Source organism: Mesocricetus auratus, unplaced genomic scaffold (assembly GCF_017639785.1).
Source record: "Mesocricetus auratus isolate SY011 unplaced genomic scaffold, BCM_Maur_2.0 Super-Scaffold_100008, whole genome shotgun sequence".
In the NCBI taxonomy this organism is placed as follows: domain Eukaryota; kingdom Metazoa; phylum Chordata; class Mammalia; order Rodentia; family Cricetidae; genus Mesocricetus; species Mesocricetus auratus.
Genome location: NW_024429192.1, coordinates 72,219,501 through 72,236,173, shown reverse-complemented (window position 1 = coordinate 72,236,173; position 16,673 = coordinate 72,219,501). Strand labels below are relative to the sequence as shown.

The 16,673-nt window shown below is 40.2% G+C and overlaps 1 protein-coding gene across 2 annotated transcripts in view; it reads left to right on the top strand.

Moving 5' to 3' along the window:
* Positions 1-16,673, top strand: part of LOC101827344 (sperm-associated antigen 6) — a 56,607-nt gene that overhangs the window by 25,774 nt on the left and 14,160 nt on the right. For both annotated transcript variants that reach the window (XM_021231507.2, XM_005077574.4), the window contains exons 5-8: positions 1,272-1,477; positions 2,785-2,958; positions 3,822-3,974; positions 7,373-7,564. In XM_021231507.2, the coding sequence (XP_021087166.1) occupies positions 1,272-1,477; positions 2,785-2,958; positions 3,822-3,974; positions 7,373-7,564 (725 nt within the window). The remainder of the gene's footprint in view (positions 1-1,271; positions 1,478-2,784; positions 2,959-3,821; positions 3,975-7,372; positions 7,565-16,673) is intronic.

The window sequence follows — 16,673 nt, the reverse complement described above, 5'->3', positions numbered from 1 at the left end:
GATAGAGGGGATGCAGAGAAAGGGAACCCTCACTCGCTGTTAATGGGAATGCAAACCGGTGCAGCCATTCTAGAAATCATGGAGAATCCTCAAAGTACTAAAAATAAACCCACCATATGACCTAGCTATTCTACTCCTTGGCATATGTCCAAAGAACTCGACATACTAATCTACAGATACTTGTTCGGCCATGTTCATTGGTACCTTTTTCATAATAGCTAGAAAACAGCCTAAACCAATGCATAGATAATGAAATGTGGCACATATACATGATGAAATACTATTCAGCTATAAAGAAAGACGAATTCATGCAAATTGCAAGTAAATGGTTGGAACTAGAAAAGATTATTTTGAGTGAGGTAACCCAGACCCAGAAAGACAAATACTGCATTCTCTCTCATCTGCAGTTCCCAGCTCCAAATCTTCATAAGGTTAGTATATGATATAGAGTGACCACAGAAATCAGGGGGCTTGAGACAGGCATAGCAGGATACAGGGCTATGAAGTACCTGATCTGTAACTTTCTTTACTCGGCCTAGTTTCAGCTGTTGAAGTAAAGTGTGGGCTGGAGGAATGGCTCAGTGGTTAAGGAAATCTGCTGCCAAGGTTGATGAACCGATTTCAGGAGAACTAAGTATTAAAAATTGTTCTCTGACTTCCACGTATGTGCACGTTGCCCTGGCACCTATAATCACACACATACACACATACACACACACACACACACCACTACCACCACCAACAACAACCAAAGCCAAACCACAACAACAACAATCAAAGCCAAACCACAACAGCAACAACAGCACAACAAGAAGACATGACCTCAAGAATTAAAAGTAGAAAGCCTCATTTCTTCCTACCCAGAAATCCTTCTACAGGTGATTTAAGATAGCATGCAATTTAATTCAAGGTTGTAAAATGGAGACATTCTTTTCTGTTTTATCTTTCTTTTCAGTTAACATGAGTTAGTTCTTTATGTATGCTTTTTATTAAAAACATTTTTTCATGCCATATATTCTAATCATAGTTTCCCTCCCCATGATCCTCCTAGACCCTTCCCATATCATGCTTGGAGTTCTCTTTTGTTTCTCTCAGTAGATACGATGTGTGAGAGAAACAGTGACCACCTGTTCCATTGAGTGACTTAAAACTCAGCTGTCTAAAGAGTCAAACACACCCTCATCCTTTTTATTTGCTGTACCTGTCAGTGTGAAAAATGGTTTACCCAAGAGTCAGCCACCCGTACTCACTAACTTTTCTTGGACCCACAGAATTATCCCAAGCTGTGGTGGATGCAGGAGCAATTCCTCTTTTAGTTCTATGTATCCAGGAGCCAGAAATTGCTTTGAAAAGGATTGCTGCCTCTGCCCTCAGTGATATATCAAAGCACTCTCCAGAGTTAGCACAGACCGTGGTGGATGCGGGAGCTATTGCTCACTTAGCCCAGATGATCCTCAACCCTGATGCAAAACTGAAGGTAATAAAAATGAGGCCAAGAGACAGCACTTTTACAGTTTAGGAAAAGGAAAATACACACAGTAAAAAGAATTAGCAAATACAATTGAAAGCATACAAATATATCATGTAGTTGGTCTTTTCATACGTGAAAACAATGCTGTAAGGTTTATACAGTAGAGCTATGATTGGAAAAACTTTGTTTCATTTGTTCTTCTATGATAAAAACACCATGACCAAAGCAACGTGGGGGAAAAGGCTTTATTTAGTTTGCAGGTTAGAGTCCATCACTGAGGGAAGCCAGGACGGGCTCAAGGCTGGAAACTGGAGGCAGGACCTGAAGCAGAGACCACAGAGGAAAGCTGATTGCGGGCCTGTTTTCCTGGCTGGCTCCTTTCTTCATAGCCCAGGTCTACCTGCCTAGGGATGGCCCTGCCCACAGTGGGTTGGAGCCTCCTACATCAACTGCCAACTAAGAAACTTATAGACAATCCGTTCAGTTCTTCATTTAATGTTCCCTCTTCCCAAGTGACTGTAGGTTTGTGTCATGTTGACAGCTGAAGCTAACTATGACATTCCATACTTGTCAACTTGGACCTATCACTTTAAACCACAACATTTTCTTTTTTGTTTGCCCCCAAGATCTAACATTAATCTCATAATTTACAATTATATATAGTACAATTTCTAAAGTCCCATAATCTTTAGAAACTCTAACACCTTACAACTTCACTGTCTCTTAAAAACCCAGAATCTCTTAGTTGTGGGCTCCTATAAAAGATATTACTTATTTTCTTATTAAAAGATGGGAAAACCAGAGCCCATCAGATCAAAGCAAAACAGTGTAACACCAAGAGGATAACTTAGTGCCTGATGTCTTTGATTCACTCATGATCTTCTGGTCTCCAAAGCTATTTCTCGCCGGGCGTTGGTGGCACACGCCTTTAATTCCTGCACTCTGGAGTTAGAGGCAGGTGGATCTCTGTGAGTTCGAGGCCAGCCTGGTCTACAGAGTAAGTTCCAGGATAGTCTCCAAAGCAATACAGAGAAATCCTGTCTCGAAAAAACAAACAAACAAACAAACAAACCCACCACCAACACCAACAAACACCAACAAAAACAAACAAAGCTCTTTCTCCAGCTCTGCCATCAGCAGCACACACGGCTTGTCTGGCAGACTCAGGCCAGCTTCGCTCCACACCTGTCCTTTGTAGCTCTAAGTGCTGGAGACTGCACTGTAATCGAGGCTGTAATTTTTTAAATTACATCTGAATTATAAAGTGGACTATTGGATTCTGTATAATGTCCCATTTTAACTTTCCTCAACAGCGTCAGGTCCTGTCAGCTCTCAGTCAGATTGCAAAACATTCTGTGGACCTGGCAGAGATGGTTGTTGAAGCGGAGATTTTCCCGGTTGTCCTTACCTGTCTGAAGGACAAAGATGAATATGTGAAGAAAAACGCTTGCACTTTAATTAGAGAGATCGCAAAGCATACGCCTGAGGTAAAAACAACAAACATCTGAAAAGTAACTTCAGGATACAATTATGCTTAGCTTTAGTGGGCACCAGTATTCCTGGCTTCTGCCACTAGATGACTGCAGTGCCCCTTTCCCAGGTGACGATCAAAAAGTGACTCTGTACATTGCTAACTGTTCTGCAGGCTGTAAAATTCCCTCCAGGTGAGAACCACTGAATTGTTTAAATCTAGCTTCTAATCACTTACAACTTTCCATATGTAGCTGTAGACACTGTGAACCTCTGTTACCCTCAGCATTATGTCAGCTATGAGCGACGAGATGATAAGTTACATTTCTAGGTTGGTTGAGACCACAAAGATCCCTGGCATCAGTACTGAAGAGTTACATGGGAAAAATAAAGACAAAGCAAACCTGTGTTGATTCTGAAGTTTTAACCATTTCTGTGTGTGCATTGCTTAATCAGTTTTAATTTTATTACACATTAGTTCTCATGTTCCATATTTCTATTTGCATGGTTTTCCCATACTTGAAGTATATTCAGCTTACTAGTCATTGCCAACAAAGGGGCAAGTTGTTTAGACTATTCCAAGTGTCTGAGCTTTCAGTGATTAGTATAAGTTATGAACTAGCTCTCAGCTTAGTGTCTAGGTGAAGGATTTTAACATCCATTATAATAGGGATAAAGCTTGTTGCACTGATGTGAAGAAAACGGAACAACAGAATAAGGTTCCTCACAGTGAGTGTATCTGTAAACAACAAGAGTATTATACCTGTGTGTCTCTTTAGAAAGTACAATAATTTCTGAGTCATATTTCGATTTCTTTAATTGCGTTTTAAGTCCTAACTAAGGTGTTGTCAAGCCATATCTTTTGTTCTGTACTCCTCAGCTCTCACAGCTGGTTGTTAATGCAGGAGGTGTGGCTGCTGTGACGGACTGCATCGGATCCTGCAAAGGGAACATCCGGCTGCCTGGCATCATGATGCTGGGTTATGTGGCTGCTCATTCTGAGAATCTGGCCATGGCTGTGATCATTTCCAAGGTGTGTGCTCCTCACTTCCTGTGATGCCGTCGGCTATTCTGAGGTCTCCATCAGAAAAGAAAATATAACTGAACAGAGCAAAACTCACCACTTTCCAGGTGTTTCACTGTTGAATTCAGTGCTTGTTAGTATGTGCCCTGGAGTGAACCTTGAAGAAAGCAATGAGGTCACAAAAAATGTTTCACTCAGTGTCTGGTGTCAATAATTATTGCCACCTTTAAGGATTACTCTTTCCTAAATTTTATCTTTTAAGTGTATGTGTATATTAAAAGACACTAATTTGCATGTTTACTAACATGCCAAGCACACTGTGGTTAAAAACACCATAGCTGGGTTGTGGCACATGCCTTTAGTCCTAGCACTTGGCGACTGAGTGGATCTCATGAGTTCCGAGTCAGTTTGGGTCTTCATAGAGAGTCCCCGTCTCAAACAAACCAAACAAACAAAGCCAAACAAACAAAACCCATTATGAATGGTTTAATCATTAGTCATTGTCTCTGTTCTCAGTGGTCTCCACATTCCTCCCTTTCCTGTCACTTGTCTGTGGAGACATCTCTCTGGCAGGTTTCCTTCCTCGGGTACAGGACAGCAGTGCACACAGCAGACAGCATTGCTTTGCTCGTTTCTTTGTGCTGGGGATGTTTTATTTTTAGTTTTTGACTTGAATCAATCTAGGACTTTGTAAAAACTCACGATGTAGTGCACACCGAGACCATAGTAGATGCTCACAAAGTGTGTTGGTGCAGAAATGTTGCTCTGAAGAACGAGTCTGTAACTGCGCAGTGGCAGCGGGTGGGGAGCCTGTAAGGTGTCTGATCTCAGCAGCACAGGTGACTCACTGCTGTGTGTTAAACCGGAACATGGATGCTTTGCCATTCCTGCTAATCAGAGTATGAGTAGCCTTTGTCCTTTTATCCTGCTCTTCCCTTTCTATTCTTACATTGTCACAGGCGACGACAGGGACAAAGGCAGCAGTGGTCCTGTTTACAAGAGTTACTGTAAGCATATGACAAGGGTTTTTTCTCCATAGCTACCACGTGGGAACAGTGATGAAAATGCAGCAGTTGATGCCTCCTGGGCCCCAACTCAAGCAGCCTGGAAGTGCTCCCTCTGCTGCCTGTTTTTTTCCATTGGATTTTCAGTTTCTTAGAGATCAAAATGGTAGCAGGAGTTTGAGACAAAGCACTAAGCAGTATAGCACTCTCTCCTTGTCCTAGAGATAATGCTTGGTTTTTAAAAACTATTCTTTGTTTTTGGACCAGGCAGTGGTGGTGCATGCCTTTAATCTTAGCACTTGGAAGGCTGAGACAGGCAGATCTGAGGGTTCAGAATGCAAAGCTAGCCACAGGTCATAGAGGCCAGGCAGTGGTGGTACACACCTTTAATCCCAGGACTCAGGAGACAGAGGCAGATGGATCCCTGTTAGTTAAAGGCCACACTGAGCTACACAAAATTGATGCAGTTTAAAAGAGAAATAGCTCACACAAGGGAGATCCCATGCCTGTAATCCCAGCTCTAGAGAGGCATATAATATAGGAGCAGGGCATTCAGTATTCAGTCTCAGAGACTTGTTCTCTAGCTACGCTGAGGAAGGACAGCCCTTTCAGCTTGAGGTAGAGGCAAGAGGTAGTGGTCGGCTACTTTGCTTTTTTGATCTTCAGTTTAACCCCAATATCTGTCTGTGGGTTTATATTATTCATGTTATACAGATCTCTGTGAGTTCAAGGTCAGCCTGATCTACATAGTAAGTTCCAGAACAGCTTGGGCTAACAGAGAGAAACCCTGTCTCAACAAACAAACAAACACCATTTATTTTTATTTTTGATATTATAATGAAATTACATCATTTTTTCCTTCTGCAGACCAATTTCCCAATACCAAACAGCCAGTTCTAAAAACATATACATACAAGTAAAATTATACCAGTGGGGCAGATTGTATTTATGTATTTAGGAATACACGTACATGCACACACATACACACATGCACACACACACACACACACACACACACACACACATAATAGCAACTAATGAAAAAAGAGACCATGAATCTGAAAGAGAGCAAGGAGGGGTGTGTGGGAAGGTTTGGAGGGAGGAAAGGGGAGGGGAAGCAATGCTTAATATTCAATGGCACTCTAACTCCTTGTGTCATCATACATTCATAGGTAGCGAACCTGTAAGGCAGAGCTGGGGATTGCGTCCATGAGCTGTTTCCCTTTCCTCCTCTTCCTCTGTCTTGTTACAAGTATGGGCCTTTTAGAGCATTACTTCACTCTGAAGAAGGACTGAGCTTTTGTATTGGTGGACGCAGTATGTAGTTGTAAGAAAGGAACAGATGAAAAAATATGGTAGGTCTCTTCAGGAAATGGAACTGTAACCTAGTAATTTTAACCTTTACCTGGTATCATTGAGTTGTTTGGCTTTGATACATAAACTGTGATGTGTTGTAAGTATTCTAGATAGTTGTGTTTTTATTATTTAATTAACATTAATGTTTAAGATATGAAATGTAACACATTCTATTAGTATAACGAAAGGATTTATTCCTACTTAGGCATTCGGTCATGTTAGGATGAATAAAACTGTAATTAAGTTGACCACAAAAATAATAAATAAATAAATATGTACTACTTCAAGAAAGGTATTAGTGGGATGTATTCCACTTGCTAATATTGTTAAATTTTTACTCTATCATATTGTCATTCTCAGAAATTTCTGTAATTGGTGAAAATTAAATTAATGTTTTCTTATGTATGTGTGTGTTGATTAAGATTGTACCCAGGGTTTCATACATGCTAGGCAAGGGCTCTTGGCTATATCCTCAGTCCTTGGCTAGCTTTTTAAAAATATTTATCTATTTATTTTATGTATATGTGTGCTTTATCTGCATGTATGCCTGCACAACAGAAGAGGGCATCAGATCCTACTATAGATGACTGTGGCTACCATGTGGTTGCTGGGAACTGAACTCAGGACCTCTGGAAGAGGAGGCAGTGCTCTTAACTTCTGAGCCATCTTTCCAGACTCCTTTTATTAATGTTTTAAACAAGGGAAAATAAGGGTTTTATGATCTTAAACAGTTTTAGTTGGCCACAGTAGATTTATTTTGGCTCGGCGAGTGGCATCTGATGTTCCTTTCAATGCCCCTCCATGTGGCAAGTAAAAGCTATTAGAGATAAAAGGATAGTGAAGTTAGTTTGTTACAAATAATTAATCCAGTTTGGTTCTAGCCAGACTGTTGACTTAAATGGCAGGCTTTATGATGTGCCTATTTCTTGAATCACTCAGGAGACAGGGATGAAGGTCAAAGTAGCTTTTGATGCTTGAGAGACAGGGTAGATTCTTCAAGTCTGCTCTAGATTTATATATAACATTCACTCTTTGGGTCCCCGGCAGGGTGTACCCCAGTTGTCCATCTGCCTCTCAGAAGAACCAGAAGATCATATTAAGGCTGCCGCTGCCTGGGCCTTAGGACAGCTGGGAAGACACACGCCAGAGCACGCCAGGGCAGTTGCAGTCACAAACACTCTGCCAGTTCTGCTTTCTTTGTACATGTCGCCAGAGAGCTCTGAGGACTTGCAGGTGAAAGTGAGTGTCTAGTAGTCTTTATGGTTTGGGAAGGTGCATTAGATACGACTAGTTTTTTTTAATGTTATTTAAGTCTTTATTTTCTGATGGATAATACCTTTTCTCTAAATCAAGAAATATAAATTTAAATTAAAGTGTGATGGTATACACTTATGATCTGAGGACTCCTAAATCAGAGGAAGAGGGGTAAGAGTTTAGTCATCTGTGGCTGTATAGAGACCCCAAGGCTAACTTGGGCTACATGAGATCACCTTCCTTTAAAAATGGGTTAGTCATGTGATTTAAAAAACATTCTCTATAGATATCAAGTTGTTTATAAAATCAGTGTTTTTTAGTCTGTATTTCTGTTGATTTTCCTATGAAGAATTATTTTCATGATATCTTATTAAAATTTTTATTATGTTTATCTGATTATTTGTGCGTGTGTGAATTTGTGCACCCATACACCGTGGTGTATATGGGGAGACCAGAGGACCACATGTGGGAGTCGGTTCTCTCCTTCCATTATGTGGGTTCCTGCAGATTGAGCCCGGGTTTTCAGACTCGGCAGCAAGTACCTTGTCCCATTGAACTAGCTCATTAGCCCCAAATTTCCTTCCTAATGTGTTTTAGTTTATCAAATGTGGCTTATTTAATAGAAATTAAGTATTTACTTTCAGCAGCTCCTGATATTAAACAGTGCAAAATCTTCCTCAGATCTCAGTTCCTCTGAGCATCCTGCTATAGGCTCCACCATTCTCCCCTCCTCTTGGGGTTTCTCCATTCTCCCTTGTCTACAGTCTCTCAGGGCTCCTCCATTCTCCACCCTCTAAATTTTCTTGGGGCTCCACCATTCTTTCCTCCTCTAAAGTCTCTTGGGTCTACGCCATTCTCTCCTTCTCTAAAATCTCTTGGGTCTACGCCATTCTCCCCTCCTCTAAAGTCTCTTGGGTCTACGCCATTCTCCCCTCCTCTAAAGTCTCTTGGGTCTACGCCATTCTCTCCTCCTCTAAAGTCTCTTGGGGCTCCGCCATTCTCCCCTTCTCTAAAGTCTCTTGGGTCTACGCCATTCTCCCCTTCTCTAAAGTTTCTTGGGGCTCCGCCATTCTCCCCTTCTCTAAAGTCTCTTGGGGCTCCGCCATTCTCCCCTTTTCTAAAGTCTCTTGGGTCTACGCCATTCTCCCCTTCTCTAAAGTCTCTTGGGTCTACGCCATTCTCCCCTTCTCTAAAGTCTCTTGGGTCTATGCCATTCTCCCCTTCTCTAAAGTCTCTTGGGTCTATGCCATTCTCCCCTTCTCGAAAGTCTCTTGGGGCTCTGCCATTCTCCCCTTCTCTAAAGTCTCTTGGGTCTATGCCATTCTCCCCTTCTCTAAAGTCTCTTGAGTTATATAAACTGTCATTTTATAGATTTAGAATGGAGTTTGGTCAACTCTACTTGATTTGACTTGTCTTTGCTGGGGAAAAGTGTATCTGAAAACATTAAGAACTGGCTTGTGGTCTTTTCATTTGTTATTCTGGCGCTCTTAAACTGTTTTAGTTATGGCTTCTATTGCTGTAATAAAATAATGTGACCAAAAGCAATTCGGGGAGGAAAGGATCTATTTGGCTTATGTATTCTGGATCATAATCCATTGAGGGAGAGAGCCCAAGGGACAAGCCTGGAGGCAGGAACTTAAGCAGAAGGCATGACAGAACCCAGATTACTGGCTTGCTCAATATGATTTTTTTTATACAAATTAGGACCATTGCCTAGGGCTGGCACCACCCTTAATGGGCTGGGCCCTCCTACATCAGTCATTAACAAAAAAAATGCCTGATGGACTTGCCTATAGACCAATCGAATGGAGCCACTTTTCTCAACCAAGATCCCTCTTCCCAATGACTTTAGCTTGTGTCAAGCTGACATCAAACTAACCAACACAATCACCTCCTATAAACACTGCTTAATTCAAAATTGGATCTAATCTGGAAGAACCAGAGAGCAGCTTGTTAGCATTTCTCCCATAAGCACTTGTCACATAATATTATTGCCTGTCTGTTCCTGTCTTATTCCAAAACTAAACACTAAAGTATTTTGTCTGATAAGCTTATCTATATACATTATGTAAATATTTGTCTATTTTCATTTGTTTTGATTTAGAGGCATCAATATTAAATGTTTTTATCTTAGTTTGACATTTGGATCAGTTAGTTTCTAAACTATTTCTAGAATATTTAATATTAATGATTACCTATTATGTTCAGTTATTTGATTTTTAGAAGCGTTATTGAGATGTAATTCATATACCACCCATTTTACTCATTTAAAGTATGTACTTAAAATGTTATTCAGTATACTTACAGAATTGCAACCATCACCAAAGATTAATTAAAAAACCCCTGTATTTCAATCCATAGACCCAGAGAGGTTAGATTAAGAGGAAGGGTCTAGAGGGGACACAGGGATCTCCCTGGGAAGGGAAATTTTTTTTTGAGACAGGGTTTCTCTGTGGCTTTGGAGGCTGGGGAAATATAATAGATTTTGTGAGTGAACTGGGGACAAGTGGGGACAAGTGTGGGAAAATCAGGTGGGAGGGGTGGGGTGGAAGGAGAAAGTGTAGGGAGAGACAGTTGGAGTTGGAGGGGCACTTGGGGGTGGTATGGAAACTTAGTACAACAAAAACTTTCTAGAATCTATGAAGGTGATCCTCGTGAGGACTCCTAATACTGCGGATACAGAGTCTCAACTGGCCATCTCTTGTAGACAGAAGAGGCTTCCAGTGGCAAGATGAGGTTCCATTCAATTGGATTGTTGGCCAAAGGGGTCCCACGGAAATTCTCAAACAACCCAGGCTGTTACTAAGACAAAAGGTTTCTCTCCACAAACTGATGACAGGGCCCCATTGCTGAAGACAACATCCACACAACTCATGGAAATTGAATTGGTGCCTACATGGAATCCTCACCCCGAATTTCTAGTCTTTTTGATGGATCAATGACCTCATCATAAAACCATATACACTACACTTGAGAGAAGAGAAGCAAGGTGATAGCCTGGAGTGAATAGGCACAGAAGATGACTTTCTGGTTAGAACACCAATAGTGCAGGCACTAAGATCAATGATTAATAAAGTACCTCATGAAACTGAAAAGCTTCCATGAAGCAAACAACAAAAGCAGCAGCCTACAGAGTGGGAAAATATTTTTACCAACTTTGCATCTGATAGAGGACTAATACTAAAAATATATAAAGAACTCAAGAAACCAGATATCAAAAAATCAGATATCCCAAATTAAAAATGGGGTACAGGTCTAAACAAAGAATTCTCAATAGAGGAAACTCAAATGACTGAGAAACACTTAAAGAAATGTTCAACATTCTAGCCATGAGGGAAATGCAAATCAAAACTACATAGTCAGAATGGCTAAAATCAACAACAGAAATGACAGCTCATGCTGGCGAGGATGTGGAGTAAGGGGAACACTTCTCCATTGGGAGTGTAAACTTGTACAGCTACTATGGAAATCAATACAGTGGTTCCTCAGAAAATTGGGAATTGATCTACTCAAGATCCAGTTATGCCCCTCTTGGTCATATATCCAAATAATGCTCCATCCTACCACAAGGACACTTGTGCAACCATGTTCCTTGTGGCTTTATTCATAATAGCCATAAACTGGAAATATCTTAGATGTCCCTCAACAGAAGAATGGATAAAGAAAATGTGACATTTACACAATGGTGTATTATTCAGCTGTTAAAAAATGACACCATGGCATTTGCAGGCAAATGGATGGAAATATAAAAAATCATCCTGAGTGAGGAAATCCAGAACAAGAAAGACAAATATGACCAGTGCCTTATTCAGTCATCATCAGAAAGACTTCCTTTGTTCTCTTAAATGATCACAAGTGGAATTACTGGGTCATTGATAACACTGTTTAACATAGTGAGCAACCACTGCAATGTTTTTCAATCATAACTCCACCATTTTACATTCCCACTAGGTAATTAGAAGTGTTCTAGTTTTGTTCACACTCACACTAACAGTATTTACTTATTCATTTTTGATTGTTGCCATTTTTATATTTTTGATTTGAATTTACTTAGTTATCAGTACTGGTTAGAATAACTTCATGTATGTATTGTCATTCATATGTATTCTTAGAGAAATATCCATTCAGATCTTTTGCCACCATTATTATTATGATTAATATTTTATAGTGATAGGAGTATAATTCAGGGTCTTGCTTATGCTAGGCAAGCCTTTGGCCATATTAAAAGCCCTGACACCTTAAAACTGCATAATTTTTGTATTCTTATTATTTCTTTTATTTTTGAGATTAATATAATTACATAGTTTCCACCTCCCCATAAACCTCCCCACATACCCCTCTTTACTCTTTTTCAATTCATGACCTATTTTTTAGTTAGTTGTTACATGCATGTATCTATATTAATATACACATATATTGCTGAATTTTACCTGCTCAGTTTATTCTTTACAATGTTACTCCTATGTATGGCTTCAGAGCTTGGGGAAGACCATTTCTCCTTCTCTCAGTATTCTTAGTTGCTTCTAGTGCTTTATGTAGGGCTGGTGCCCCCTGGGCTTTTCCTGATCCACTTTAACATGCCTGTTGTCCTTGTTTGACTCATGCTGAGGTAGTCACACTGGTAACGTCTTATGGGTGTTTGTCTTTCTGGGTCTGGGTTACCTCATTCAATATGATCTTGTCTAGTTCCATCGATTTACCTGAAAATGTCACGATTTCATTTTTCTTTACACCTGAATAGTATTCCATAGTATATAGGTACCACATTTCCACCATCCACTCATTAAAAGTGAATTAATTTAGGTGGTTTCCATTTTCTAGTTACTGTGAATAGAGCAGCAGTTAATATGACTGAACTAACCTATGCAATAGGATTTTGAGTTCTTTGGGTATATGCCAAGGAGTAGCATAACTGAATCATATTGTAGATTTATTTTTAGCTTTTGAGAATTGTCTACATGGATTATCAGACTGCTGCACAATAGTGCAATTTCATCAACAAATAATGAGGGTGCCCCATTCTTTCATGCCCACTTCAGGATTTGTTGTTGGTGGGTTTTCTGATCTTTGATGTTATGACTGGGATAATATAAAATCTCAGTGTTGTTTTGATTTGTATTTCCTTAATTGCTAGGGACAATGAATATTTTGTGAGATATTTCTTAGCCTTAAAAGAATTTTTTTGAGAATCCTTTGTTTAGATTTCAGGCCCATCTTTCAAAGGGGACATTTGTTTTTCTGACTATTTTTGGATCTGTAAGATTCTGGATGTCAGATGGCAAAGATTCTCTCCCATTCTCTGGACTTCCTCTACATCAGGCTGATGACTTCTTCAGCTGTGCAGACACTTTTATGTTTTATGGAGTCCACTTGTCAATTGCAGGCCCTAGCTGTTGAACAAATGGAGACTTATTCAGAAAGTCCTTTCCTACACTTATATCATGTAGGGTTATGCCTATATTTTCTTCTAGAAGTTTCAGTGTTTCAGGTTTCACATTTAGGTCTTTGATCAGTTTGGAGACAGTTTTTGTGCAAGGCAATAGATATGGATCTAATTTCATTCTTCTTATTGTAGACATCCAGTTCCTATGACCCTTTGTTGAAGATGCTTTTTCTTTTCTAGCTTATGTTTCTGGAATCCAGTCACATACGAAGTGGCTGAAGTCATATGTGTTCATGTTTGGCTCTTCTATGTGCCATTGGTTTACATGTCTGTTTTTGTGCTCAAACCTTGTTTTTATTACTATGTCTCTGTAGTATATCTTAAGTTCTTGAGTAGCAATCCATCCAGAATTTTCTTTTTCCTTTTCTTTTTCTCCTCATGGTTGTTTTGGCTCTCTGGAGTCTTTTTGGTTCTTTATGAGTTAGTTATAAGACAGTTTTGATTGGAATAGCATTGAATCTGATAGTTCTTGCTAGAATGGTCATTTTTTACCAGTTCTACCAATCCATGAACATGGGATAACTTTCCATTTTCTAGTGCCTTTATCTCTTTTTTTTTAGAGGCTTAACATTTTCTTTTTTTAAACTTATTTTTATTACTTTAATTTTAAATAGCTTGCTTCACATGTCAATCCCAGTTCCCTCTCTCTCCCATCCTCCCGCACCCCCCTCCTCGCCATTCCCCCCAAGCCTCCCACCCTATCCCCACTTCCTTCAACATAGGGGATATCCAGAGTTTGTCATTTCACTCAGGGCAGGGTCCAGGCACTCCCCTAAGAGTCCAGGCTGAGAGAGCATCCCTCTTTTTGTTATGGACACACGAAGTCCATTTGTAAGCCAGGGTTAAATACTGATCTACTGCCCAGGGCTCCATAGGTTGCCTAGGCCTCCTCACTGACTCTCACACTCAGGGGGTCTGGATCAGTCCCATGCTGGCCTCCCAGCTGTCGGTCTGGGGTCCAAGAGCTCCCCCCTTGTTCAGATCAGCTGTCTCTGCTGGTTTTTCCAGCCCATTCTTTGCCAATTTGCTCATTGCTTCTCTCTCTCTGCTACTGGGTTCCATGGGTTCAGTTCAGTGTTTAATTGTGGGTGATTGCCTCTGCTTCCATCAGTCACTGGATGAAGGTTCTAGGATGGCTATAGACATCAGGTTCATTATTAGGAATGGGCATTTAAGGTGGTCCACTATTGCTTAGCTTGCCAGTTGGTATCATCCCTTCAGATCACTAGAGGTCTCACTGGTGCCAGATCTCTCTTCTAACCTATGACTCCCTCTATTATGGTATTTCTCATCTTGTTCTCCCCCTATTCTACCCCCCACTCAACCTTCCTGTTCCCCCATGACCTACTCTCTCTTCCTCTTCTCCCCCTCTCTTCTTCCCAGCTCCCATTCCTCCCCACCCCATGCTGTGTTCACAATCTGTTCAGAAGATCTTGACTTATTCCTCTTCTCTGGGGTACCATGCATATCTCTCTTAGGTTCTTTCCCGTTTCACAGACTCTATGTCAGTGGAAGTGCAGACTGGCACTATCCTGATCCATGTCTAAAATCCATATATGAGTGAGTACATACGATGTTTGTCTTTTGGTGACTGGGTTACCTCACTCAGGATGATTTCTTCTAGTGCCATCCATTTGCCTGCAAATTTCAAGATTCCGCTGTTTTTTTCTGATGAATAGTACTCCATTGTGTAAATGTTCCACATTTTCCCTATCCACTCTTCAGATGAGGGGCATCTAGGTTGCTTCCAAGTTCTGGCTATTACAAATAATGCTGCTATGAACATAGTGGAACAGACGTCCTTGTTGTTATGAATGTGCCTCTTTTCAGTATATGCCTAAGAGTGGAATTGCTGGGTCTTGTGGTAGACTGATTCCCATTTTTCTGAGGATTTCCAAAGTGGCTGTAGGAGTTGGCACTCCCACCAACGGTGGAGGAGTGTTCCCCATTCTCCACATCCTCTCCAGCATAAACTGTAATTGGTGGTTTTGATTTTAGCCATTCTGACAGGAGTGAGATGGTATCTCAGAATTGTTTTGATTTGAATTTCCCTAATGGTTAAGGATGTTGAGCACTTCCTCAAGTGCCTCTCAGCGATTATAGATTCCTCTATTGAGAATTCACTACTCAATTCTGTACCCCACTTTTTAATTGGATCCTTTAGTGTTTTGGAGACTTGCTTCTTGAGTTGTTTGTAAATTTTGGAGATCAGCCCTCTATCAGATGTGGGGATAGTGAATATCTTTTCCCATTCTGTGAGCTGCCTTTCTGTCTTGTTGACTGTATCCTTTGCCTTACAGAAGCTTCTCAGTTTCAGGAGGTCCCATATATTAATTGTTGACCTCAGTGTCTGTGTTACTGGAGTTATGTTCAGGAAGCAGTCTCCTGTACCAATTCGTTCAAGGGTACCACCCACTTTCTCTTCTAAGAGGTTCAGTGTGGCTGGATTTATGTTGAGGTCTTTGATCCATTTGGACTTAAGTTTTGTGCATGGTGATAGACATGAATCTATCCCAATTCCAGTTATACCAGCACCATTTATTGAAGATGCTTTGTTTTTTCCACTGTATATTTTTAGCTTCTTTGTCAAAGATCAGATGTTCATACATGTATGGGTTAATATTATGGTGTTCAATTAGATTCCATTGGTCTATCTGTCTATTTTTGTGCCAATACCAAGCTGTTTTCAGGATTATATCTCCATAGTAATGCTTGACGTCAGGGATGGTGATGCCTCCGGACGTTGCCTTGTTGAGTAAGGTTGTTTAGGTTATCCTGGGTCTTTTGTTTTTCCATACAAAGTTGATTATTGTTCTTTCAAGGTCTGTGAAGAATTGTGCTGGTATTTTAATGGGAAGTGTGTTCAATCTGTAGATTGCTTTTGGCAGGATTGCCATTTTTACTACATTGATCTTACCTATTCAAGAGCATGGGAGATCTTTCCATTTTCTGATGTCTTCTTTAATTTCTTTTTTTAAAGACTCAAAGTTCTTGTGATACAGGTCTTTCACTTGTTTGGTTAGTATTACACCAAGGTATTTTATGTTGTTTGTAGCAACTGTAAAGGATGATGTTTTTCTGATTTCTTTCTCAGCCTTTTTATTGTCTGTATATAGTAGGTCTACTGATTTTCTTGAGTTGATATTGTATCCTGCCACTTTGCTGAAAGTATTTATCAGCTGTAGGATTTCCCTGGAAGAGTTCTTTGGATCACTTATGTAAACTATCATATCATCTGCAAATAGTGAAAGTTTTACCTCTTCCTTTCCAATTTGTATCCCCTTGATCTCCTTTTGTTGTCTTATTGTTCTAGCTATAACTTCAAGTACAATATTGAAAAGGTATGGAGAGAGTGGACAGCCTTTTATTGTTCCTGATTTTAGAGGAATTGTATTGAGTTTCTGTCCATTTAGTTTGATTTTGGCTGTTGGTTTGCTGTATATAGCTTTTATTATGTTTAGGTATGTTCATATTATCCCAGATCTCTCCAAGACCTGTATCATGAAGGGGTGTTGGATTTTGTCAAAGGCTTTTTCTGCAACTAGTGAGATGGTCATATGATTTTTGTTTCTCATCTTGTTTATATGGGTGAAGACATTGATGGATGTTCGTATGTTGAACCATCCCTGCATCCCTGCACCTTCTTGACCA